General features: G+C 44.7%; 1 protein-coding gene across 1 annotated transcript in view; it reads left to right on the top strand.

The window, feature by feature from the left end:
• LOC120025553 (pappalysin-1-like) overlaps positions 1 to 25,965 on the top strand; it is an 83,327-nt gene that overhangs the window by 13,412 nt on the left and 43,950 nt on the right. Inside the window, exons 3-7 of the mRNA XM_038970112.1 lie at positions 9,459 to 9,604; positions 9,859 to 10,152; positions 10,950 to 11,142; positions 11,381 to 11,502; positions 17,369 to 17,870. Of these exons, the coding sequence (XP_038826040.1) occupies positions 9,459 to 9,604; positions 9,859 to 10,152; positions 10,950 to 11,142; positions 11,381 to 11,502; positions 17,369 to 17,870 (1,257 nt within the window). The remainder of the gene's footprint in view (positions 1 to 9,458; positions 9,605 to 9,858; positions 10,153 to 10,949; positions 11,143 to 11,380; positions 11,503 to 17,368; positions 17,871 to 25,965) is intronic.

Consider the following 25,965-nt stretch of genomic DNA (forward strand, 5'->3'; position numbering starts at 1 on the left):
TTGCACACTCTTGGCATTCTCTCAATCAGCTTCACCTGGAATGCCTTTCCAACAGTCTTGAAGGAGTTCCCACATATGCTGAGCACTTTTTGGCTACTTTCCCTTCACTCTGTGGTCCAACTCATCCCAAACCATCTCAATTGGGTTGAAGTCGGGTGATTGTGGAGGCCAGGTCATCTGATGCAGCACTCCATAACTCTCCTTCTTGGTCAAATAGACCTTACACAGCCTGGAGGTCTGTTGGGTCATTGTGCTGTTGAAAGCCAGATGGGATGGTGTATCGCTGCAGAATGCTGTGGAAGCCATGCTGGTTAAATATGCCTTGAATTCTAAATAAATCACTGACAGTGTCACCAGCAAAGCACCATCCCACCTCCTTCTCCATGCTTCCCGGTGGGAACCACACATGCGGAGATCATCCGTTCAGCTACTCTGTGTCTCACAAAGACACGGCGGTTGGAACCAAAAATCTAAAATTTGGACTCATCAGACCAAAGGACAGATTTCCACCGGTCTAATGTCCATTGTTCATGTTTCTTGGCCCAAGCAAGTCTCTTCTTATTATTGGTGTCCTTTAGTAGTGGTTTCTTTGCAGCAGATCGACCATGAAGGCCGGATTCAAGCCGTCTCTTCTGAACAGTTGACGTTGATATGTGTCTGTTACTTGAAGCATTTATTTGGGCTGCAATTTCTGAGGCTGGTAACTCTAATGAACGTATTTTCTGTAGCAGAGGTAACTCTGGGTCTTCCTTTCCTGTGGCGGTCTTCATGAGAGCCAGTTTCATCATAATGCTTGATGGTTTTTGCGACTGCACTTGAAGAAACGTTAAAAGTTCTTGACATTTTCCGGATTGACAGACCTTCATGTCTTAAAGTAATGATGGACTGTTGTTTCTCTTTGCTTATTTGAGCTGTTCTTGCCATAATATGGACTTGGTCTTTTAACAAATAGGGTTATCTTCTGTTTACCACTCCTACCTTGTCACAACACAACTGATTGGCTCAAACGCATTAAGAAGGAAAGAAATTCCACAAATTAACTTTTAACATGGCTCACCTGTTAATTGAAATGCATTCCAGGTGACTACCTCATGAAGCTGGTTGGGAGAATGCCAAGCATGTGCAAAGCTGTCATCAAGGCAAAGGGTACTTTGAAGAATCTCAAATATAAAATATATTGATTTGTTTAACACTTTTTTGGTTACTACATGATTCCACATGTGTTATTATTTCATAGATTTGATGTCTTCACTATTATTCCACAATATAGAAAATGGTAAAAATAAAGAAAACCTCTTGAATTAGTAGGTGTTTTCAAACTTTTGACTGGTACTGTATTTTTTGCACGTCTTGTCTTATCATTAGGTGCATGATAATGGCAAGGAGAAGTAATCAACATTTTACAATAAATAGATCAGGTACATAGTTTTAAATGATTTTGTTCTCCCCACATTGTAATTGGAAGAGGAAGTGTTAACTCTTACAAAGACTATAAGCTGGAAAGGTAACTCCAATTTTGTTCTTTAAGAGCATGTGGTGAACAAAGGTTAGTCATGTGTTGGCAAAAATGAATGTCCTAGTCAAGAAAGCTTACCAGCAGCCAGCGGCACTTGCCACACTGGTAGTCTATTCGTGGGTGCTTTTTCAAAGCCTATGTTAGATACTCCAGTGAGTGTAATGTATTCAATTTTAGTTGAGAAATAGAGTTGACATCATTAGAAAAAAGATATTCTCTTATTTTCTACTGTAGGTATGTAATTCAAAATTAGTTTATTCTGTTGTTGCTAGTGGTATTCATAAAAACATTGAAATAAAATACATATTTTTTCCACCAGTTTGTTAGGGTTACTGAGAGGAGATGCTGAGGCCTCCACTGCTCTAATACCTGCCAGTATGTGCAGGATTCCTACTCTGTGCCATGGAGGATGATTGAGCAGCAGTGAGAAAATCGGTTTCTGATTCTCTCTGGAACTTCTTTTTGTCATGGACCTTGAGGGGCTCCAGTAGTAAAGAGGTTTTTCTTGGCGGCCGTGAAACTCGAACACTGAGGACAGAGACATTTTGCAGCGGTTGTAGAGGGTCCTTGTGGTCTTGAATTTCTAGCGGTGACTGGAAAAAAAATCTACCAATGTCAGATGCTAGTAGATGTTTTTGGACAGCGTCATGCTAAAGAGAGGGGGGTGGAAAAAGCCCCAAATAGGGCTATTGTGGGGAATATTTGTGTCTTTCTGATGTAGCCAGATTCAAGGCACTAGGCTGTTTTCTATCATGCTCATTGCAAAGGCCTGGAAGCACTGTCTCGCTGGCACTCTCTGTATTTAACATGGCTGCTAAACAACTCTGTGTGAGGCGACATCAGAAAGAAGAAGCAGGTGGGTTTGCCATCTCTTTCCTCCCCTCCGTTTCAGTCATCATCACAAAGTCATTCATCAACAGTCAGCCAAGACGGCGTCTCATAGAAATCAGCTATTGGCACACACTTACAGTCCCTTCCATTCAAATCTCCCTGCAGACATATGAAAGATGGGCTCTTAAAAGGGGGGATAAGAGAGATTGAAAGAGAAATGAAGAAAGTTGAAAAAAGAGAAGCTCCCCGAGTGCTTCTTTATTTTGGTTTGATTATGGTATGTCTAGAGAACCTCATGGAGGGCCGCACTACAAACATTATTCGACATTCCTCCCTAATTGTGGAATTCTGGACGAACTATGCACTACATACGCAAGGGAACAATGGCTGTGAGGTACTGCGTTTATTTTTGTAGCCCTCATGCCTGTTACCACTTAGTGTGTTTAGGAATCTGGCTATGAGGGGACAGTGGTAGGCCGCTCGGCTCAGCAGCTCTGCATCGCTAGCTGCTCTTCTCTGCAGTCCACAGACAGAGGCTCCTCTGGAAATACCACTGATAATACCTAACAATCCCCTCGCATAAAAGGAAATATTTTGCATTGTTTTCACAGGCCTTTGTTGTTATACTGTTTTACGGTTATGCTGATATTTTATGTTATTGTCACGGGATTTTTCATGGGATGACATTCTTACTCATGTCTGGTCCTGACTGTGCTTACCGGTATGTGAAAATCTGAGGTGAAACAACAGTAAGCATCCTTACTTAGGAGTTGATTTGGAATTTACATGGGTGCGATAGTACAGAAATGTCATCTAGTGGCATTCACATGCAACACTGTCATGTTGAATTTGACCTGAGAATGCCAACACGTTTTCAAGACTGTCCCACCACCTCTGAAACCCCACTTTAAGGTCATGATTGGTTGGTACGGACACACCACCAACACTATTAAGAGTCTCCACTTAAGATAAACAGATACACTACAAGTACTGGAAACTTTATCATGTGTTTCTAGGCGCATATTCTCTATACTGTACTTTAACTCTAACTCTGGAAGTCCCAGTTGTCTAGCTTGGGTGTCCAACTTTTGAATCCTAGTGTCAACAATTGGTCTTACGTAGGTTGTGTCCTCCTTAGAGCGGGAAAAAGCACAAAAGATTAAGGATGGAGAAAAAGAGCGTGTCAGTGTGGTAATAACGGCAGGGTTGAATGAGGCCTTTAGGGTCTGCGGTGTTGACCAAGCCGATGACAGGAGAGCTGAGGGGCCCACCGATTTAAAAGTGTTCTTGGCCGTCAGGCCGCCATCACCATGCCAACTCACCGCAGCGTTTCACACTCAGCAGCCCCAGACGTATGTATACGAGGCAAATTTATGGGCTTATATGAATTATATATGGGTGTAAATGGATGAAGTCATAATCTTTCATTTAATATGTATCAGATATAAAAGCATTAACACTGCAGTTTGAGCTCTCTTTGCACCCTGGACTGCCCCAGAACAGATGCCCGCTGACATCTTAATTTAGTGAAGTTACATTTTCGCCTTTTTCGGCTCTTCTCTCTGAGGCTCTACTCTCGACTTCTCTCTCTCTCTCTCTCTCTCTCTCTCTCTCTCTCTCTCTCTCTCTCTCTCTCTCTCGCTCTCTCGCGCTCTCTCTCGCTCGCTCGCTCTCTCTCTCTCTCTCTCTCTCTCTCTCTCTCTGTCTTTCTAAGTGATCTACAGTAGATGTTCTTCCCAGGGCATGCATGAAAAGTGGAGTCTTCAAATGAATGGAAAATTGTCTCTCCCCTGTGGCTTACAAGGGGCAATGGACAAGGGATATGGGGCAAGGGGCGAAGGATAGAGGATGAAGGGTAAGAGACGAGGGGAGAGGAGCACTGAGGGGGGTGAAACTGACCCATCAGGCCCTAATTTGGGTTAAACCAGAGACATCCTTAGAGAAGAGACTGGGAGCCAGGAAAGGGAGAGTGGGAAGGAGGGAGGGCGTTAGAGATGGGGAGAGCACAAAAGAGAGGAGGGAGAGATAGGGAAAGTGAGAGCGAGTGTTAGAAAGGAGGAGAGACAAAGTCGATTGCAGGACAGGCCCAAGACTGGAATACTCACTCCCAGAGGCCCCACTGGCTAAAATAGTGTCAGACACAGTAGCGGTGTGTGAGTAAAATCACTGAGGAGGCCAAGCCAGTAAAAAAGCAATATTACAACATATGTTGCCTTGTTTGCTCTATAACGCATTCGTTCATACGCCATCGTGATATAAAATTAGGCTGGCCCGTGACAACAAAAAGACAACAGTCACAGTGGCGGAATACATTCAACTACACATATGTTTGTTTCATCACATAACCGGAGAGCAACATCTGACCAGTGAAGTCCACAAAGCAGATATTGCATGTAGCAAACAGTTATGACCTGCAAGGTCAAGCAAGTTCATGTTTTAGACAGTTTACTAAACATCTACTGATTTAGAACCACAGAGTTACTGTAATTCAGCACAAAGACAACAGGAGCACTGCCTCTGCTATTCCAGCACCATTTCAACTTAAACATTTAAACATCAAATCAACAAGGCTATATATGCTTTAATACACTGAAAATGAACTTATTATACCAAAAACAATTTAGTCCAATGTTGCTAAATATCATGTGGCTGTCCATGGTACTGATTTCTGTGTGTGTGCACGCAAGCAAAACAAATGTTTGACTCACCTTACTGTACTTGTAGACCAGTTGAACGCCAATGCCATCCTCCTCTCTTTCATGTTGGCAAAACGGTCTATGGTTCTGTCATACAGTATGCTTTTAGAATTTGGTGTCACAGGCTACCTACAGTGCCTTGCAGAAGTATTCGCCCCCCTTGGCGTTTTTTCCTATTTTGTTGCATTTCAACCTCTAATTTAAATTGATTTGTATTTGGATTTCATATATTGAACAGACATAAAATAGTCCAAATTGGTGAAGCGAATTGAAAAAAATAACTTGTTTAAAAAAATTCTACAAAAAAAATGGAAAAGTGGTGCGTGTATATGTGTTCACCCTCTTGTCTATGAAGCCCCTAAATAAGATCTGCTGCAACTAATTACCTTCAGAAGTCACATAATTAGTTAAATAAAGTCCACATGTGTGCAATCTAAGTGTCACATGATCTCAGTATATATACACATGTTCTGAAAGGCCCCAGAGTCTGGAACACTGGCAAGGGGAACCACCAAGCAAGCGGCACCATCAAGCAAGCGGCACCATCAAGCAAGCAGCACCATGAATACCAAGGAGCTCTCCAAACAGGTCAGGGACAAAGTTGTGGAGAAGTACAGATCAGGGTTGGGTTATAAAAAAATATCTGAAACTTTGAACATCTCACGGAGCACCATTAAATCCGTTATTAAAAAATAGAAAGAATATGGCACCACAACAAACCTGCCAAGAGAGGGCCGCCCACCAAAACTCACGGACAAGGCAAAGAGGGCATTAATTAGAGAGGCAACAAAGAGACCAAAGATAACCCTGAAGGAGCTGCAAAGCTCCACAGCAGAGATTGGAGTATCTGTGCATAGGACCACTTTAAGCCGAACACTCCACAGAGCTGAGCTTTACAGAAGAGTGTCCAGAAAAAAATAAGCAAACATGTTTGTTGTTCACCAAAAGGTATTTGGGAGACTCCCCAATGGAAGAATGTACTCCGGTCAGATGAGCCTAAAATTGAGCTTTTTGGCCATCAAGGAAAACGCTGTCTGGCACAAATCCAACACCTCTCATCACCCTGAGAACACCATCCCCACAGTGAAGCATGGTGGTGGCAGCATCATGCTGTAGGGATGTTTTTAATCGGCAGGGACTGGGAAACTGATCAGAATTGAAGGAATGATGGATGGCGCTAAAAGCAGGGAAATACTTGAAGGAAAGCTGTTTCAGTCTTCCAGAGATTTGAGACTGGGATGGAGGTTCAAGTTCCAGCAGGACAATGACCCTAAGCATACTGCTAAAACAACACTCGAGTGGTTTTAGGGGAAACATTTAAATGTCTTGGAATGGCCTAGTCAAAGCCCAGACCTCAATCTAATTGAGAATCTGTGGTATGACTTAAAGATTGCTGTACACCAGCGGAACCCATCCAACTTGAAGGAGCTGGAGCAGTTTTGCCTTGAAGAATGGGCAAAATTCCCAGTGGCTAGATGTGACAAGCGTATAGAGACATACCCCAAGAGACTTGCAGATGTAATTCCTGCAAAAGGTGTCTCTACAAAGTATTGACTTTATGGGGTTGAATAGTTATGCACGCTCAAGTTTTCAGTTTTTTATTTTATTTCTTGTTTGTTTCACAATTTTTTTTATTTTGCATCTTCAAAGTGGTAGGCATGTTGTGTAAATCGAATGATACAAACCCCCCCAAAATACATTTTAATTCCAGGTTGTAAAGCAACAAAATAGGAAAAATGCCAAGGGGGGGTGAAAACGTTCGCAAGCCACTGTAGCTAAAATGCTTGCTAGCTTAACTTTCTCGCATGGGCAACAATGAACCAGCTAAGTTAGCTAGCTAGTAACATGAGCCTACTAGGCTACATCTAGGCTACATATTGAACTTCAATCTCTCAGGCCAGTGGCACACCATATTAATTTATGATTAAATCAGAATCGCTGACATAATCATTGCCTGTAGAGAGAATTAAGTCCAAATCCACATCTCCATCCATGGCTTAGAAAAGGACCGATTTAGCAAGCTAGCTACTGCAGGACATCAACACAAGCAAATCAGAAACAGACACGTTTTTAAAAAAAAAGGGCCATTTTATTTTGGATGTGATTTAATTGTGTGATTCCAAATCCAAACTGGCCTCCCTTGGGGGGCGTTTTGCTGCACCAGGACAACCCAAAGTTGAGCTCAGCTCAACGCTGATTGCCTAGATCTTTTATTTAAAAAATGCATCAATGGAGTCCAAATTCTTGCTGGCATCAATCAATGAAATGCTACGGCGACAACGTCATACTCTTTTGCTCCACAGTATCAGATACATGGGCTACACATACTAAGAGGCGCTGTTTCCCTCGCTCTGATGATATCTCCGGTAAGATTCAGCCACTTGCGTATTTACATAAAATTATGAAAACACAGAGAGACGAAAGATAAATTATTTTATAATTCATATTTTTTTATTGGTCAAATATTTGACGAAACCTGGCTTCCCTTGGCATCCATGAATACAGGCCACTGGTCAGACAGGCACTGCTCTCTCCCCCTTTTTCAACAGCCTCCCACAACATCAAGCAGTCAATTACTTTCATACAAAGCTGATCACATGTATACACACAGAAGAGTGCAAATCCCATGCACCCTGACAGACACATTTGCAGCCGGGCCTGTTTTCATGCAGTCATGCTAACGCCTGCATCCGTCCATCCAGTCCACATCTGATGTGTGTTGTGTTGTTGTCACAGAGCCAATACATTAGACTTAATTGAACTCAGTTTAGAATGGTTCTGACCTACAATAGTACTGCTTTTATCTGTTGTTGATTTACTCATCTCGCCATTAAACCCCCCTGACCCTTTTTTCCCCTCATGCACGGCCAAAAAGCCGGACAAATATTTTCAGAGGAAATAATGAAATTCCTGAAATTATTAGGAAGAAGGACCTAATATCATGTGCTCTCTGTAGGCCTGGTCCCTGTGCGCGCCTCCGGTTTCCCACAGGCCGAGCAGGACTTTTCCACTATGCCGTCTCTTATTCCAAACACACCTGGCCCAGACCCTGTCCCAGGAACTAAACCTATACAGCATCCTTATCCTTCCTCACCTACTGGTCTGGACTTATTTCTCTGAAGGAGCGGAGGGAAATCAATCTAGAAGAGCCAGATCAATAGTAGCAAGGGTTTAACTCTAGCAACTAACAGCAATAACGACATGTCCCCTGTCTGCACCACTTGGCTCATCCTCTTCATTATTCTGTCCCAATGCTTAACCAACCATGTCCTCACATGACCCTGTCTGCACCACTTGGCTTGGCTCACCCTCTGCATTATTCTGTCCCAACGCTTAACCAACCATGTCCTGACATGTCCCTGTCTGCACCACTTGGCTTGGCTCACCCTCTGCATTATTCTGTCCTAACACTTAACCAACCATGTCCTGACATGTTACCTGCCACGACCATTCACTCCAATTATGCTGCATGGCACCCCACTGTCGTCCACTTCGCAGCGCAGAGGGTGGTAGGTTAGTCTATATTTTATCCACTAAGGAGGTTTTTACGGCAACTTTTATTTCTTCTTCTTCGTTTTACGATGTCCTCATTTGTCAGCATGTTTATGGCTGCCCACTTCACCCTTGTGCTCGGTTGTCCTCCTTCCCCACTTACGGATTCTCTCCCAAACTGAGTCTGAGATCTCTCCTTCGCTTTGCTTTACTAGTAATTTGAAGCAGCTAGGGCTCTCTTTAATTAATCATCGATGTAATTACATAAAATATAACAGGTCAGTTTTCTGCCGTCGTCTCCCCCTTCAGTTTTCTGGTGGCCTTTCAAGTTCACCTCCAGTTGCCCTGTGTGTATAACACAACTGTCTCTCTTCGCAAGACCGCTGACAAATATCAACTAAAGAAACTCAAATTTGTAACATATATGTCTCTCATCCAAGAATTCACTGATCTTGTCAATAGGATTTGCCAAGACCACCAGTTTGGCTATTGGATAAGGGCTTTTGACATGGGCAGAAGGAAGGGGACTGACAGTTTCATGGTGTTGGACTATGTGTTCTCATTTATTCCCTTTCCACTTCTAGCATAGTATTAGCCAAGCACAGTAAACACATCTCATTCAGACCTGCCCCACTGGTCTCTTGACTCCCAGCCTACATTCTGTCTCAATCTGCCTGTCTAAGCTCCAGGACTTTTTTATTCTGAAATGATTTCGCTACCTCTCTTCTTAACGGTCTTTTGTCTGAAATGATCAACTTTTTGGTGAAATATCTTTGCTCTACTAACTATTGTGATGTGAAATTAACTGGCTCTTGTTCCTACATTTGTTTAAATCTCTCTCTCTCCCTCCCCCCCTCTATCTCTCCCCCTCTCGCTCTCTCTCTCCCCCCCTCTCCCGCTGTCTCTCTCTCTCTGGTCTCCAGAGCCTATTTGGATGTAAAGGAGCTGAAAGAGATCCTGAATCTGGATGGCTCCACTCACCTGAACGTCTTCTTTGCCAACTCGTCTGATGAAGATCTGGCCGGTGTCGCCACTTGGCCGTGGGACAAAGAAGCCCTAACACATTTGGGTAAAGACAGACACACACACACACTCCAGACACACACACACACTCCTCCTTCTCAACAGCCCCCGTTGTTGATTAGGAGTAATTACAGTGTGAGCCCCGAGCATTCTCGCCATCTCTACCTCCGCTCTGACAGGGAGGAAGGTGATAATGAAGCTGTGTGGGTCGATGAATAATGCATTATCTCAATCCTACTCCAGCTTCCAGTACTTTCTAGTGTGAATAGGTGTTTGTCTGTGTCTGCTCTCCATTCATAGGTGGTATTGTTTTGAACCCCTCCTTCTACGGCACATTTGGTCACACCCACACCATGATCCATGAGATCGGCCACAGTCTCGGGCTGTACCACGTGTTCCGGGGGATCTCTGAGATTGAGTCGTGTAACGATGCGTGTCTGGAGACTGAGCCCTCGTTGGAGACAGGAGATCTGTGTGAAGACACTAATCCCACACCCAAGTACAAGTACTGCAGAGACCCTGAGCCTGGCAACGACACCTGCGAGCGTCGCCACTTCACACACACACCGTACAACAACTACATGAGCTATGCAGGTGAGATTGCTAACATACAGACACACACACGCGCGCATACACACACGCATGCACGCACAGACAAATAAAAAAACATAAAACGACATACAAACACGTGCATACTTTCTGACACGCATAAACAGGCACAGACACATGCGTACACACTCAGATACATCATACACACATGTGCCGATGGTCCGATAATCCATCACACGCCGCAGTCCCATCACTTTAGAAATAAACTCACATAACATAGGAATGTCCTACCATACAGTATGCTGACCCCGAGTGTCACATAAAGATGTAGGATCTTAATTTGAGCCAGTCTCCTACACCAGGAAAATAATCCTGCATCAACAGAAAATAATGAATGGATATTTTTGAAGTGGTTGATGCATTTTTCATAAGGGAAAATCATGTGTGAAATTTCTAAGTCGAAATTACAAACTTGAGATGCCTTTCTAAACCTCAAATCCTACATCTGTGTGTGTGCCTTAGCAGGTGTGGAATGTAGACATTGCATTGGAAAAACCCCCTGGGTAAATTCAGGTTACTGACCTGTGGAGACTGTATGAATATTGCTTCCCTTAATAACATTGCTACAGACTGTAGATCCGGGCCCTGTTTTTCTTCCTTCTGTACGTATACAGTATATGTACATTACTTCTCAGGCATTCCCTAACCATCCTCTATTGGCTAATTCAACCTATTAACCTGTATTCTGCTATAAAATATAATGAATTGTATATCCTACTTCAATCCCATGAATACATAATCTACATCATATTGAACTGTTTCTGATCATCTCTTCCACATAGATGACGACTGTACAGACTCTTTCACCCCCAACCAAGTGGCCCGGATGCACTGCTACCTGGACCTGATCTACCAGACATGGCAGCCCGCATCCAAACCACCCCCTGTGCCCATGGCGCCCCAAGTGGTGGGGCAGGAGCATGACGCCATTACCCTGGAGTGGTTCCCGCCTATCTCCGGCCACTTCTACGACAGGTGAAATGAGCTGGACGAATGGGGCAAGCAGCACAGTCAGGGTCTTTAGTATTTACTTCCACTCTGCAGAGTACTGGAGATATTTTGGGTTGACTGTCTGTTTTGATTGCATCAAAATGAGTACCTGTCTATTGGCCTGTATTCAAATGAGTACCAGTCCAATTAGACTGTGTCTTAGTGAGTGTGTTTTATAAACTGTATCTAAGTTGGTTGCTGTGCCTGTCTGTTGGTTTCCTAGAGATGTGGGATCAGTGTGTGATAAATGCACAGAGGGCCGGGTCCTGCTGCAGTACGCATCTAACTCCTCGTCCCCCCGACCCTGCGCCCCCTCTGGACACTGGAGCCCCCGCGAGGCCGAAGGTAAGACAGTTCTCTCCTGGCTTATTTATTACCACACGACTGACTGACTGACTGACTGACTGACTGACTGACTGACTGACTGACTGACTGACTGACTGACTGACTGACTGACTGACTGACTGACTGACTGACTGACTGACTGACCAACTGACAAACTGACTGAAAGCACTCCTCACCACTCTGTCTCACCACGGAAACCTCTGTAACCTTCAAAGCTCAGTGCACTTCTCCTACTCACTTTACCCATTCATTTACTTTTACTCTCTTGGATTCTAACCACCCTACCCCAGAACATGCAGTACATACAGTAGCTACTGTAAACCCCCCCCCCCCCCCCCCCCCCCCCTGCCTTGTAAGGCAGGCCCACCCACCCACCCACCCCACACGCATTCTCAATGTATCCCCACCCTGTCAATAACACACCTGAACTTCTCCCCTCCTCTTTCTCTTACTGATAGCATCTTCACCACATCAGGAACTCTCACTCTCACTAGGCCAGTATGAGGCTCAATTTGGCTTCTGTGTCAACTCTCAAACATGCAAATCATTTGGTCGCTGAGTCAAGCCCCAAGCATGCAAATGATTCATCTGAGTCATGGCCCTTGACACGAGTTGAGGGACGCAGAGGGAGTCAAAGTTGAGCCAGTGTTCCCAACGGAATGGAGATTCCGTATCCCAGAAACACCAAACGTGGGCTCACAGCGACAGGCATGGTGGGAACTGGGAAGAGCTCTCCATGGATCATGTCCGTGACATCATTTCTCCCATTTGTTATCAGGGAAAGTGAGGACAGTGAAAGCTTAAATCAACAGAATTCCCGAAATAGGATGCGTTTTTCTTCCCCTCTCTCCTCCAGCTCTTGCAGAGGATTTTAGAACAACTGTAGAGGGACCAGCATTAAGGAGGTGGAATTTGGTCTTTATAAATAGTCTGCACAGCTGTGCACCTCTGACCGCTAGCTGGCTCTGGCATCTGCAGTATTAAGCATTGTTCGGAGTGTGTTGGAGTGTGTTTTAATGTATGTATCAGTGTGTCAGTATATCCGCCATTATTATGCCATTCTGCATCTAAAGGAAGTTTGATGGCTAAATACACAGCTGATAATATCTATACATCAGTCTATTCAGTCTAGTCTAGATATGGAGATGCAGAGGTATTAAAACTCTGTCCAAGGTCTTCTGATAAGAAATAAACTGAAAGGGAATAGATTATCCCTACTGTGTTGGTATGTTGATAGAGATGCCAAGATGGTACAGTTTCCCAAGCTTCAAAGTTATTCCATTGTTATTCCCAGGTCTTTCAGGGTCAGTAGAATCCAGTGAGATCTGATCAATTTGGCAGCTGTCCGACAGCACATGGCTAATAATGAACCCAGTGACTCATTGGGCTGGGGATCAGACTGCCATTAGTGCTGTGTCTATGTGCATGTGTGTGTGTGTGTGTGTGTGTGTATGTGCGTGCGCACGCTTGCGCACATGTCTGTGTGTGTGTCTGTTTGCATGGTCCTTGCTCCACACAGGCTACAGTGTGTGTGTGAGAGGCAAGTCTGGGCTTGTCTGCGGCACTGTGTGTTAACCTCACTGTTTGGAAGTGCTCCCTGTTAGCAAGCAGCAGATTCCCACTCCCCTGTTTACACACCAATGCTAGTCCATCACAGGCTGCTAACAGCTGCATTCTTGTGTGTGTGTGTGTGTGTGTGTGTGTGTGTGTGTGTGTGTGTGTGTGTGTGTGTGTGTGTGTGTGTGTGTGTGTGTTGTCTCTATGGCAGCTTATGACAGTCAAGTAACCGCCACCCACAGACATCCCGACGATGCAAGCATGCAGAATGCCAATGCCATGAGTCTGTGTATGTGGGCATGTGTTAGCGTAGTGTGTATGTGTGTAGTTTGTAGTTGAATGGGTGGCTGAGAGGATGAATATGTATTTGTGTGTGTTTGTGTGTGCGTGTGCGTGTGCGTGTGCGTGTGTGTGTGTGTGTGTGTGTGTGTGTGTGTGTGTGTGTGTGTGTGTGTGTGTGTGTGTGTGTGTGTGTGTGTGTGTGTGTGTGTGCGTGCGTGCGTGTGTGCGTGTAATGGAGAGTGGGCATGTCCAGGCATGTGTTTGTGTGTGTGAATAGGCGTGTACAGGCTTATATGTGTGCGTTTGTGCGTGTGTGTCTGTAACACGCCTGACACCTGTCAGTCCCATGGCTCGTGTTCCAACACTTCTGTAGCTAGGAAACCCTGGCGTGGTCAGAGAGAGAGCTGGAGCACCCCTCGTAAATCTTTACTGCTCTAGACCCAGGAGAAATATGGCTGGGGGAAGAGAAACCAGAGGATGAAAAAAGAGAGGGAAGAAACCATGTGGAAACCACCCAAGATAGTTAAGAGAATTGCATGTGGTTTGTGACATTCACGAGGAGGATCCTGCAGCTGATTGGAACCAGGAGTGTGTGTGGATGGACGTGAAGGATCTGAGATGTGTGTATGCAAAGTCATGCGTGCACACGTGTGTGTGTGTGTGTGTGTGTGTGTGTTTGTGTGTGTGTGTGTGTGTGTGTGTGTTTGTGTGTTTGTGTGTGTGGAGCGAGTTTATTCAATGAGGGCCTTGTAAATTGTCTGTGTGTGTGCACATACAGTATGTGCACGTGTGTGTGTGCACACATGGCATGTTACTGTGTGCATATGTATGTGTATATGTGCTTGCTGCACCAAGCCGCGCATCGCCAAGTGTTCCTGTCTGACTGGCCCAGATGTCGGGCCATGCTTTCATTAACAGCGGCCTCCTTTGTAGGCGGGGCAGTGTCAAGCCTCACTGCATTATGTGATGCTGTGTGTGTGTGTGTGTGTGGTGAGTATGTGTGCTCTCTCTGTCTGTCTGGGAGAACAACACTCACTGGGCTCTACTCCATTGCTGTCAGGGCTGCACTGCAGGGACTCAGGACGACAGGGTTCAGACACAAAGTACCCGAAGAGAAAGAACAGCTTCCCCTGCTTTATCTCCACTAGCACTTCAATGATAGTCATGAGATAATGATTTGGTGATGGAGAGGGATTGGATAGAGACATGGATGCACACAGAGACTTACAGAGACATCCACAGTCATGCATGTACTGTACGCTCACATACTCACAAACACACTTATTCTGGAGAATATCAATCCTGACGTGCGCTACCTCAGCTTAAGGGATGTTCCCTTAAGGAAATACAATACAAATGACAGATCAGCCAGAAACTTGGCCAGGACCTTGTTGCATTGTGTATGACGCAAAATATTGGAAAAGACTCCCCTGCCGCATGCCCGATTGCATTGACGGATGACCTGTTCCATCTCCAAAACTGTCCAATCCCTCAGTAGTATCTTTTCAAATCCAACAATGGTTTTACTGCTGCAATGCTCCAAATGTTCCAAAAGCTACTCACTATTTCAGAATGTCTTAATGACATTGCTTGTTTCTCTTGTTTGGCTTCTTGGCAAAACTCTTAGCAATAATGAATCACCTTGAACCCAGAGCGTTCCAATTCAGCGTTCCGGTTCATTTCATTGTATAATGTCACAGGAATTCCCTCCGATATCCTATAAAAGAGTTGCACTATATAAAAGCATCCGCGCGCCAGGACAAGGTTGTGGTTTTTTTCAACATTGGGATGTTGAGTGGAGGCCAGCGAGGTTGATCTGGAAAAGAAGGAGTGGTGGATGTGTGCTGAAGGAAATATCTGCAAACTCCCCAGGCGAGGGAGAGGAGAGGAGCCGGACTGTCAGAGTCACCACTCCTCCTTCAGGCCTTCTGCTTTCCCCATCACTCACCCTTCCCGCCACGTTCTCCATCCCTCACCCCTGTCACCCACGCCAACTGTTTAGACTGCAGATATCATATGCAGAGAGATGGAATGAATGACTGACTGACGTTTATTGGCCTTTTAGACTATGAGGAATCGCTTGATTGATTTAATGTATCAATTGAAAAATATATGCTGTCATACAGCTATGAATGTGTTCACACAGATGACACAGTAAGGCTCTCAAGGGACAAAACACAAGTGAGCAAGACATATTTCCATTGTAGTCCCTCTCATGCCCTCTAGTTAGAGGTCATGGCATGAATTCAAGTAGTGAAAGTTACTTAAGTGCAAGTCAGTCATTCTGCTGTGTGTTTCACTCCGTTCCATTAATTCCATTCCAGCCATTACAATGAGCCTGTCCTCCTATTGCTCCTCCCACCAGCCTCCTCTGAGGACAATGGTTACTTCAGTGCAAGTCAGTCAGTCTGTTGTGTGTGTTATAGAAAGTGTGACGTATGATGGAGAGGTAGGCCCCATTCTTAGAAAGCAGAGTGCATGCCCGGACATATCCCTCTATGTTTATCTATCCGTATCCCAGTTCATTCCAGTCCCCTGTTTCCAGCGCTCCACAATTCCACACCGTCTGATTCCCACATGATGCCGGAGGGCGAAACACTACACATTCAACCCTATTGCAATTAAGCTGGAATTCCTCCAAATGTCTCTTTCCTCCTTTCCTAGAACAAGCGATCTCCTAGACAGGTTAATACCCCCATGGGATTAGCAAATCAAGTGAGAAAGCAAGGCCTCCTATTCAAAGGCCAGGCTTGGATTGTCTGAACACCTTGAGGGCCTTTCAGCAACCTGGGAGGCAAGGCTAGGTCAAACGCGAGTGGTGGATGTGTGCTGTTCAGAGCTGTTTTATAACAGAGAGTAGATTTAACCCTAATGAAAAGGTGCTGTCTTGTTGTATTTTAAGGATAAAATCTGTAATACTCAAAATTACTATACTGGTAATTCTACAGTGTTGAAAAACAGACATGGGTCTTGCCAAGGTTGCATATAATCTTTATGCATTTTTTTACTTACTCTATAGATGATCTTATGATGGATGACATCCCCATCCTGTCTCATGGTAAATCTGGAACCTCTGGTATCCGCAGTAGGAGTTCTAGGGCAGGAGGACAGCCCATCATAACAGCTGACATTACAAAATATTTTCAGTGGCTAAAACTCCTTTCCTCAAAAAGTCAATGAAAAACTCACCACAGAATGTGAGGGGCACATTATGAGAGAGAGAGGCTGGGTGCAAAACTCTGAGTATCTCGGTTCCTCAGTTTCTTTTCTCTCCTTTTTTTCAAAGTTACCTCTACTCTGGCCACACACACACTTACAATAATAAATGTGTTGAGATAATGTGGCCTGGAAACCGAATTCAGTGCTCACTTGATTAAACACTGGAATTTTGTGCGGTGCCCAGAATTGAGGTTAGCAAATGGGTTTGTCGGTTGCCAGTTTGGAAGTGCACAAAAGGAAAACAGGGAGAACACAGTGTCTTCCATAACGCTGGCTTTTCAAAGCGCTTGATGAATGTTGGTATACGTCACTCTGGATAATACGAGGTAGCTGTGGACTCCAAATATGGCTGGAGGAGCGCTGTTTGGTGTTGTAATGACTGCCACTGAAGTGAGAACCCTGTGCAGGGCCTCTCTCAACAGGAACACAGGCAGCTTGTCTGCTGCCTCCCCTGCTTTACTGACAATGAACTCAGTCCCGTGTCTGTCGCATGTAGTCAATTGCTGAGAAAAGCCAACAGCTCATTCAGCCCTGATACTTCACCTGCAACAGCCATTTGTAGTCAGTCAGACCACTGTTCTATATACACATTATATATATTTTTTTCGACATGCACCTGCAGCTCTTCCCTGCATACAAACGAATTCAAACAACCACACATGGTCATGTTTGCAAATGCAATTACCTAACCTTTGTTTTCTATTGTATTTTATTTTCTCTGTGTTGGTTGTGTCTGAGTGTGTATTTACTTTATAGTTGTTTATATGTTATGTCTGATCTGCTGTACCTCTGTCCTTTTGACCCCCAGGACCTCCAGACGTGGAGCAGGCGTGTGAGCCCAGCGTGCGCACCTGGAGCCCCAACGCCGGCATCGAGCAGGGGGCCGTGGGACTGTCCGAGTGCCCACTGCAGGGATGCATGCTCCAGCTAGAGTTCCCCCACCCACTGGTGCCCGACTCCCTCACTGTGTGGGTCACCTTCTTCAGTCCCGAGGAGACGGCCTTTCCCGCCATCCACAACATCCTGCTCCTGACCGTGAGTGGAAACAACCTTTCGCTGGGCCCTAGTAACGTGTTCTGTGATACGCCACTGACGCTGAAGCTGGACGTGGAGGAGGAGGTGTACGGTGTGCAGTTCTTCACCATGGAGCAGCACCTGGAGATTGATGCTACCCTGCTGGCGTCTAAGCCCAACTGCCTGCTGTGCCGCCACTGCAAGCCGCTCCGCCACCGACTGCTGCGCCAGCCACCATTCTCCCATGCCCCCCACGGTGTGGTGTTGAACGAACCTGCCAGGCGATACACTGACAGGTGAGGGACCAGACCGGGGTGGTTAGCGGTTTACTGTCAGTTACACGCAGCTTTGAATGTCTTGAATGTGTGGGTTGTACTGTATTGGCCTAACGTAGGTTAATGATACACCAGGATTGCTGCGTTCTCTGCTTAATGGGTGAGAAATTGCAGAGTAAGCATTATCTCTTCACACTGCAAATTAATCTGATCTTGAGCCCAATCTCCTCACTGACCCTGGGTCGGGGGGAAAAAATCATATTTTTGCACCAAGTTGTTCTTGGTCAGGGGGTGAAGCGGAGCCAAAGTTAATATGCTGAGGCAAGCGCTGCAGCTGCAGGCTGATTTAAGCCTGGGCCCTGCCTGCCTGCCCTCCTGCCTGTGTCCAGAGGAGCAGCTGGTGTGGTCTTCTTGGCCCATACTCTGTCTACCCCAGCCAGGCACCAGAGATCTGGGCTGTGGGCTCCGTTATATCTCCCCTCTGGGATGGGCCTCAGCCTACCTCCCCTCTCTGGCCAGTCCAGTCCTGGGCGGAGTGATACTTGCACCGGTAGAATTAAGTGTTTTTGACGATTTTGACGATCTCAGAAATGTTTTGCAGTTAAATCTTATGTATTTTGGGGTCGGAAGAAATGTCTTTTAAAATCCCAAATTAGAAACCTCTGTGAAAATGTTTCCTATAAAGATAAATGTCATGATGTTTCAATGTGTTATTTTCAAACACCCTCAGGCGTGTTGGTGGGCCACCACCAGTTTGATGGTTTCAAATCCACTGCCCAACACCCACTTCTCGAATCAAAGGTCATTCATTGCTAGCCACATTTTTTGGGGGAGTTGCTGGGGAAAACAGATGTCTTGTTGATGGCATTATCTGTGCACGGTGGCAGAGTTTTGTGCTTTACTTTCATGGAATGTGCTGACTAGATAAAGGTAGCACTCTCCGTGGCGTTGCCATGTGTTGTGCAATTTCACTATCATGCTGTCAGCATGGTTCACATAAGAAGGAAAGTGGATGATAAGACACGATAGGGTGAGTAAGCCTGTTATGCAAGATAGAGAGGGTATGCCTTCGCGTAGCACACCATAATAACACCTTGTAATAAAGCATTTATAAAGGATTAGTAAATCATTTATTCATGTATTAATCATTACTCCCTCATTTGTAAATATTAGTAAGCTAGTTATTCACACACTCATAAACACATTTTCAAGTATGTCATAATGTTTCATAAGATCGCTCATAAGATGTTGAATATAGATCCTTATAAACCCGTTACTAATAAATTAGTAAAGTATTTTTCCAGTATCTAAAGTGAGGGCTATTTATACTTTATAAATATTTTATAAATGTTTTGAATGCCCAGTGTCATTTCTCAGAAAAAGATGGACATGTCATTGGTGGACATTCCAGCAGTATCTGATGCTCCATCATCAAGTCCTGCTCTATCCAAGGTCTCAAATGGCCCCTGGAACATGTCAATGGTTAAACAATAAGCACACAATACAGAGGATGTTTAAGAAAATATATTAAACATTTCATTCCAAAACAGTCACACTGTTGTAGTAGTGTGATGGGTAACTTCATACACACTCTATGCTGAGTAAAGTCATGTTTTTCTTCCGAAAATGCTTACATTACTGTTTATTACTGTTTAACTTTTCTAAACCAAAGTCTGGATTGCAGTCACTCCTTCGAGTAGTTCATAGACTGCTTATGAAGTAAGAAAACAAATATCTGAATACCTGATTTTGCTGAACTATCCTAATTACATTTAAAGAGTTACTACCATTAAAAGACCAGTAAAAGTGCAGCCCCAAAAAATTGTATGTGGTTAAAATACTGAAGCACTGGAAGCTTTTAAAGTTTATACATATAATATTTCTATCTGCAAATACCTCTAAATGTCAATCACATATCAGTAGTAATGAAGGGATAAACATCCATTTGAGAAAAACTGTCTGGTCCCGCCAGCTATTGGGTGCAGGCTACGTCTCCCTGTTTAATGATTCGTTGGTTCGCGAGGTTGACAAAATTGGCAAAACATTGGCATTACAACTCTTCCTCACGTCCTTGCAACAGTTGTTTAACAACAGTTTTTGTGAAAATATGTTTCCTTAAACATCCTGTACTGTGTGCTTATTCTTATACCATTGATATGCTCCAGGCTATTTTGAAACCTTAATAAATCCCCTTATGGTCTAAGGGTCCGGGATTGCTTTCTACTAAGCTAACATATGGAATTGTTTTAAGATGGTCATACCAAGGACTTTTTAGATATTTGATTTTTGAATTTTAGGACCCCTGTAGGTATCAAAAAAATATTAACTAAATTATTTGATGAAACATTGAATTTGGCCTTAGTGCTATTAGCCCCTAGAAACACATTGAATAACAGATTCATACATGTAACAAAAGATCATACATGGAACAAGAAATCAAAATGAGTTTGTTGTGAAGTGTCTGTCCTTTACCTGAGAGATATAAGAATGGTCAGGGAAAAAATACAGTGGAATTATCCGTATACCTTTGACGTGTAAATGCCCCATTCCCTTCCATTCATTTTTCATCCCGGTACCGGATTACCTTCAGATGAGTCCTGTGACACTTGTGGGGGTCGTAAAGCAAAACGTCAAGAAAAGCAAAACGGAGAGCAAAACAGAGAACCCTCGTCTTTCCATAGAGTGGTCATATTAGTTTGTAGCCCAAACCATTCAGACGCTACGTTTTCGTAAAAAGACAGATTTTTCTCCTGGTCTGACAAACAGCGCTGTAGCTCTGCCACCTTCCACCACAGATGCAAAAGGCCAACATTGGCGGATGCGGTGGTATGAGACACAGCCCATGCAAAAAACAGACATTTCTAACTTAAACAGACAGATTTTATTATGTTAATTAGATTTCGGACATCGATTAACGCGGACATCGATTAAGGAGCGTCAGGTACTGCTGGAATGTCTACCAATATTTTTGTGAGAAATAACACTGGTCATTCAAAATAAAGTATAAATAGCCCTCGCTTTAGATTAGACCCCACAAAAATACTTTACTAATGACTATTAGTAAATGGTTTATAAGGACCTATATTAAACATCTTATCAATGATCTCATGAATCGTTATTACATACTTTTAAAGTTGTTATAAATGTGTGAATAACTAGCTTATTAACATTTACAAATGAGGGAGTAATGATTAATGCATTATGAATAAACTATTTACTAATCCATTATAAATGCTTCATGACAAGATGTTATTGGAATGTTCCTCCGCATGCACTGGTGTACTTAGTGGTATTGTGGCCACAGCAATTGCTGTTGGAGCTCTGAAGCTGGTAGAATGTCAGGAGTGAGTGTCTATTGGTGGTGCATTTTGGTCTATGGTCTTGGTGCATTTCAATGGTGGATTTAATGGCCTTGGGTGGATCTTCATGGTGATGGGCAGTGTTGGCTTACTCTTTTGTTGTGTAAGAGGAGTTTGACGTCATTCCCAGAGAGAAAGGTCCAGGTCAACCCACAGCAAAGGATTCCTCATCATAGGAGTCAATCTAACACACACACACACACACACACACACACACACACACACACACACACACACACACACACACACACACACACACACACACACACACACACACACACACACACACACACACACACACACACACACAGATTAGATAGGGGTGGTTGAAGAACAGTTTGGGGGTCACCCAGATCTTTTGACATGTTTTGAAGTTGGCGGAAGTGTTGTGGTTGACCCATGGTTTTTCTACTGGAGTGTTTTGATTGACCCATGGTTAGTTTGCTGGATCGTCATGGTTCACTGGCTCCCCAGGCCTGTTTCCATAGACAGAGGGCTGACCTCCCACACTCAGCCCACTGCCCTTCCCCTGAAATGGGGCACGGAAGGGGGAGTAGAGGCCTCCCTGGCTCCCTATTCAAGGTTGGATGTATGAGAGGGTGAGGGGTGGGAGGTCAGGCTAGTGGGGGTGAGTTATGAAGGGGTGAGCAGGGGGTGGGATGGAGATGAGAGGGAGAGAGCTGGAATGTTGGACTGGTTGGGGGTAAACCATGGAATGGTTAGGGGTGGGCTGAGAGGAGGGTTAGTGGGGGTGATGGGGGGACCCTAGCCTTCTGAGACCCCCTGGCCCATAGGCTAATCCTCTCCCTGACCTGGGTCCTCTGGGTCCTCTGGCCTGTCAGGGTCTCAAAACCTATTCAGCTCTGACGTGACGGGACCCCCCAGCCCGGGAGGGAGAGGGCAGCTGCCCCCTATGCTACCCTTTTCACTGGGACCCCTTCCCCCCGTTCTGGCCTTCTCCTTCACTTTTATCCCCTATGTTCTCCTATGCTCCTACCCTTGTGGCCCCATGGCCCTGCTCCTCTCCTGTCAAGTCCACTGTTGCTCTAGCCCTGAGAAGACAACCTCTTCACCTCTACTCAGAGAACTCTGTTGTTTTCTCAGCTCTGACTGCTTGACTTGTAGGTTTTCTGTTTTCTTTTCGCCAGCAAATACCAGATTGGGGATGTAGAATACACTTCCTAGGTATTTGTGAGAAATGTCTGTGTGCTCCAACGGTAATTGTTTTAGATCGCCTCCATGTGCAGATTATTTTCGGGGAGGTTTTTGGTTTTGTTTGTCACATATGCGTGCAAACATTTCAGACTTTTTTTCCTCCATGGCCTAACCCCATTTTGTCAAGAGTATAATACTGGGTATGGTTTTAAAGACTCTGTCTACTGAAAATAAAACATACCACACCTCCCCCTCCACCTAGTGGTTGAGCATTGGGCCAGTAACCGAAAGGTTGCTGGATCGAATCCCTGAGCTGACAAGGTAAAAATTAAAAAATCTGTCGATCTGCCCCTGAGCAAGGCAGTTAACCCACTGTACCCCGGGCGCCGAAGACGTGGATGTCGATTATGGCAGCCCCCCGCACCGCTCTGATTCAGAGGGGTTGGGTTAAATGCGGAAGACAGATTTCAGTTGAAGGCATTCAGTTGTACAACTGACTTGGTATCCCCCTCTCCTCTTCACCTCTCTTCCTCCTCTTCTCCTCATAACACATTCTCTCTGTCTCCATGGCCCCCTCCACTCCCACAAAGCCCCACTGTGCCCTGCGCTCCCTCCGCCATCCTCTGCCTGCTCTCTGTCCATAAGGAGCAGCATTAGCACTCAGCCTTGCATAAGCTCTCTAATATGAACCATAATAGTGAGTGGCAGACAGAGGGAAAAAAAAAAATTGGGCCAGGTCCAAAAAGTAGATTTGGAGTGATAGTTAAGGTGGAATGTTCAGGAAAGAGTTAAGTTTCTCTGTGGGAAGCAGAGAAACCCATTTTACTGTAAAGTGCTAAATTGAAGTTTAAGGTCCATGCTGGTAAGATTCTAATGGTTGTTATGATAAAGAGGTTCCCTGTAGGGTTCCCACAATGGAGCTCCACAGGTATCTGCAGCCTCAGACTTGGGTCAAATATATACCCTATGTCAAATACTTTAAGGAACATCTATAGCGGATTTAAGGTAAAATGACTTAGCACTTTTTGTTTGACATCAATGGTTTCCATTGTTATTATTATCATTACTTTTACTGTCTTTGCTGATATTCCTACTTTGGCACTGTCCATATGTTAGGTTTACTCTCCACTGTCTGATTTGGCAGAATGAGTGCACCACTCAGCAGCGAGTCATTGACGCTAGACTAGGCCAGTGGAGTTCCTCGCTAAGTGACGTGTCAACATCTGAACCATAGGAGTAATGGAACTTCTCATACGTGTCATCAATGTGAGACAAACTGTTGGTTGACGGGGTGTCTACTGTGTAGCTTGCTATTGTGCTGTATTGAGGTAATGTCTTATTCCTTATAATATAGCGGAAAATATATTGGATCTTATGATTCAAGCATGAATAGAAGAGGCACTGCCACCAACTCCTTGTGACTCTGTCTGAGACTGTGCTAATATGAACGTCGTCATTTTACATTGTAGAGTTGCAGGACATTGAGTTAGGCTTATTGTACCAAAGAAAACAACATAGTGATGTAAGTCTGAGAGGTCTTACTGTGTAGCACTTGAATTTGTTGAAGACTTAATAGGCAGGAAACCTCACATGTATGGCAGCTGTCACCATGACAAAAGGTATATTGCTTTATTTATTGTATTAAGGTTTAATCTAAGCATTTCTTCAACATTTTTGATTTTTCTGGCCTCTCATCTAGTATCTTTACAAACACGCACACACACACAAACACACTTCCGCATGCAATCAGTTGGTGATATCAAAAACACCTTTGAAAGGCATATTACTGTGCATTGTGCCAGACTCTAAGTCTGTGGTGAGATAAGGTCTCTATTCTCACAAGGGCCTTAGGGAAGAATGTCTGGATGAACTGCAATGGAAACCGCCATGACGAAATCTTATCACGCGACAACTTGTTGGCCATAGAGCTAAAGACTTTGGAGTGGCATGGAGAATAGGAACTAGGCTTATATTGTCCCAAGAATACACATAGAATGTTTACCTACACTGGAGCTCAGAGGATGACTACAGGCTGAAATTAATCAGATGTGTTGTGTCACAACAACCATTTGTGTTCATCTCTATTTGCAACGATGGTATAGAATTCATCACAATACATTTTAGAAACAAAGATATACATTGTTCTGATTACCTCTAAACAAAATATAAAGGCCCCAATCTGTTGAAGTCTTGGTCCCGCAATGTCATAAGGTGGTTTAGTGAGCTCATAAAAGCTATTTTGAAGCCCCAGGTCTGTCTGGATGGATCAGTGGTCCAGAATAGTCTCTGTGTGACCGAGTATCAGCCCAAAGTAGAGGGGCTCCCAGGGCCATAAACCACATATCTATCACCTGAATGTGTGTACACACATACACACACACGCCTGAACCACTTCCCATCAAGATATCAGTGCTACACATTGCCTTGAGTGATGTCAGAGTTTCCCCTTTCAACCTCTCTCCCCTCTGTGTCATGACAAAGGTGCTCTTCTTATGTAGGTCCCCCCGGAGTATATTTCGCATGCAAGTTATTGTCCCTGGTGGCCCCTGGTGGCCCCCCGTGTCTGTTCAGCTTCTCTTGACACTATTTGAAAAGTACGTTTTATTTTCCTTTTACCTCCTTTTTTCCATTATCTACTGCATCCCAACGTTTTTTTCTCTCCGTCCTCTTCCTCCTCCTCTTCCTCCTCCTCTTTCTTTTCCCTCCAAGACTGAGGAGCATTTGGAGATGGGAGGCCGAGAGTGGTGGTTGATCTTGGCAGAGGACATGAAGGAAGCCTGATGTGACCTGTTGCTCTGATATGAGACGCATAGTAAAAATCACCAGAGGTCTGTGACGTGGCTCTCCGAGCATCGAGAATAAATCGTCTGCCTCTCTGTCTCGCTCTGTCATTCTCTCTCTCTCCCTCTCTTTTGCTCTGTCGTTCTCATCTTTTGTTTCCCAGCCATCCTTCCCGCCGTTCCAGCTGCTTGCCTCCTCCCGCATGGGTCACGTCCATCCATCAGGCCCGAGCGAGAAATCACAGTGTGTATGTTTCTTGCCCTTGTCCCGTCCCGCGCCTGGCTTAGCCTATCACCCCGGTGTTCTTTTTGTGACAGATTCGGAGGAAGGGGAGAGAGAGGGCCATGGTGCTTGTTGGCGGCGTCACTCATTCTGTCGCTCCCTCTGCTCGCTCATGTGTCCTCCAGGCTCATGTCTCCCACAGCTTTCCTTTTCCAGAGGCTTGAATAATTCAATTAAGACTAAAGGATATTTGAGAATGACCCCGGAGTTGCCTCGAAGTGGGCCAAGACTGCAGAACACTGTGTAAAACAGAGCGGTAGGTCAGGTCAAACATCCCCTTTGATTGTTGATAATAATCCAGTCAAAACCCAGACCCTCAATCTCCTCCTCACTCCTACACAGCACCGGAGAACATTTGTAGGCCATACCTGCCTTTGTGTGCGTGTGTGTGGGTGTGTTTCCATTCTATCTGGGGCAGGACAGCCAATTGGAACCCCATGTTCTCTCTCCTGCTGTGTGGGAGTAGGAGAGTGACCGGGTCTTTGGGAAGAGAAGGCATGGAACACATTTCATACTGAAAACCACCATGGTAAAAAAGG

Source organism: Salvelinus namaycush, chromosome 31 (assembly GCF_016432855.1).
Source record: "Salvelinus namaycush isolate Seneca chromosome 31, SaNama_1.0, whole genome shotgun sequence".
In the NCBI taxonomy this organism is placed as follows: Eukaryota; Metazoa; Chordata; class Actinopteri; order Salmoniformes; family Salmonidae; genus Salvelinus; species Salvelinus namaycush.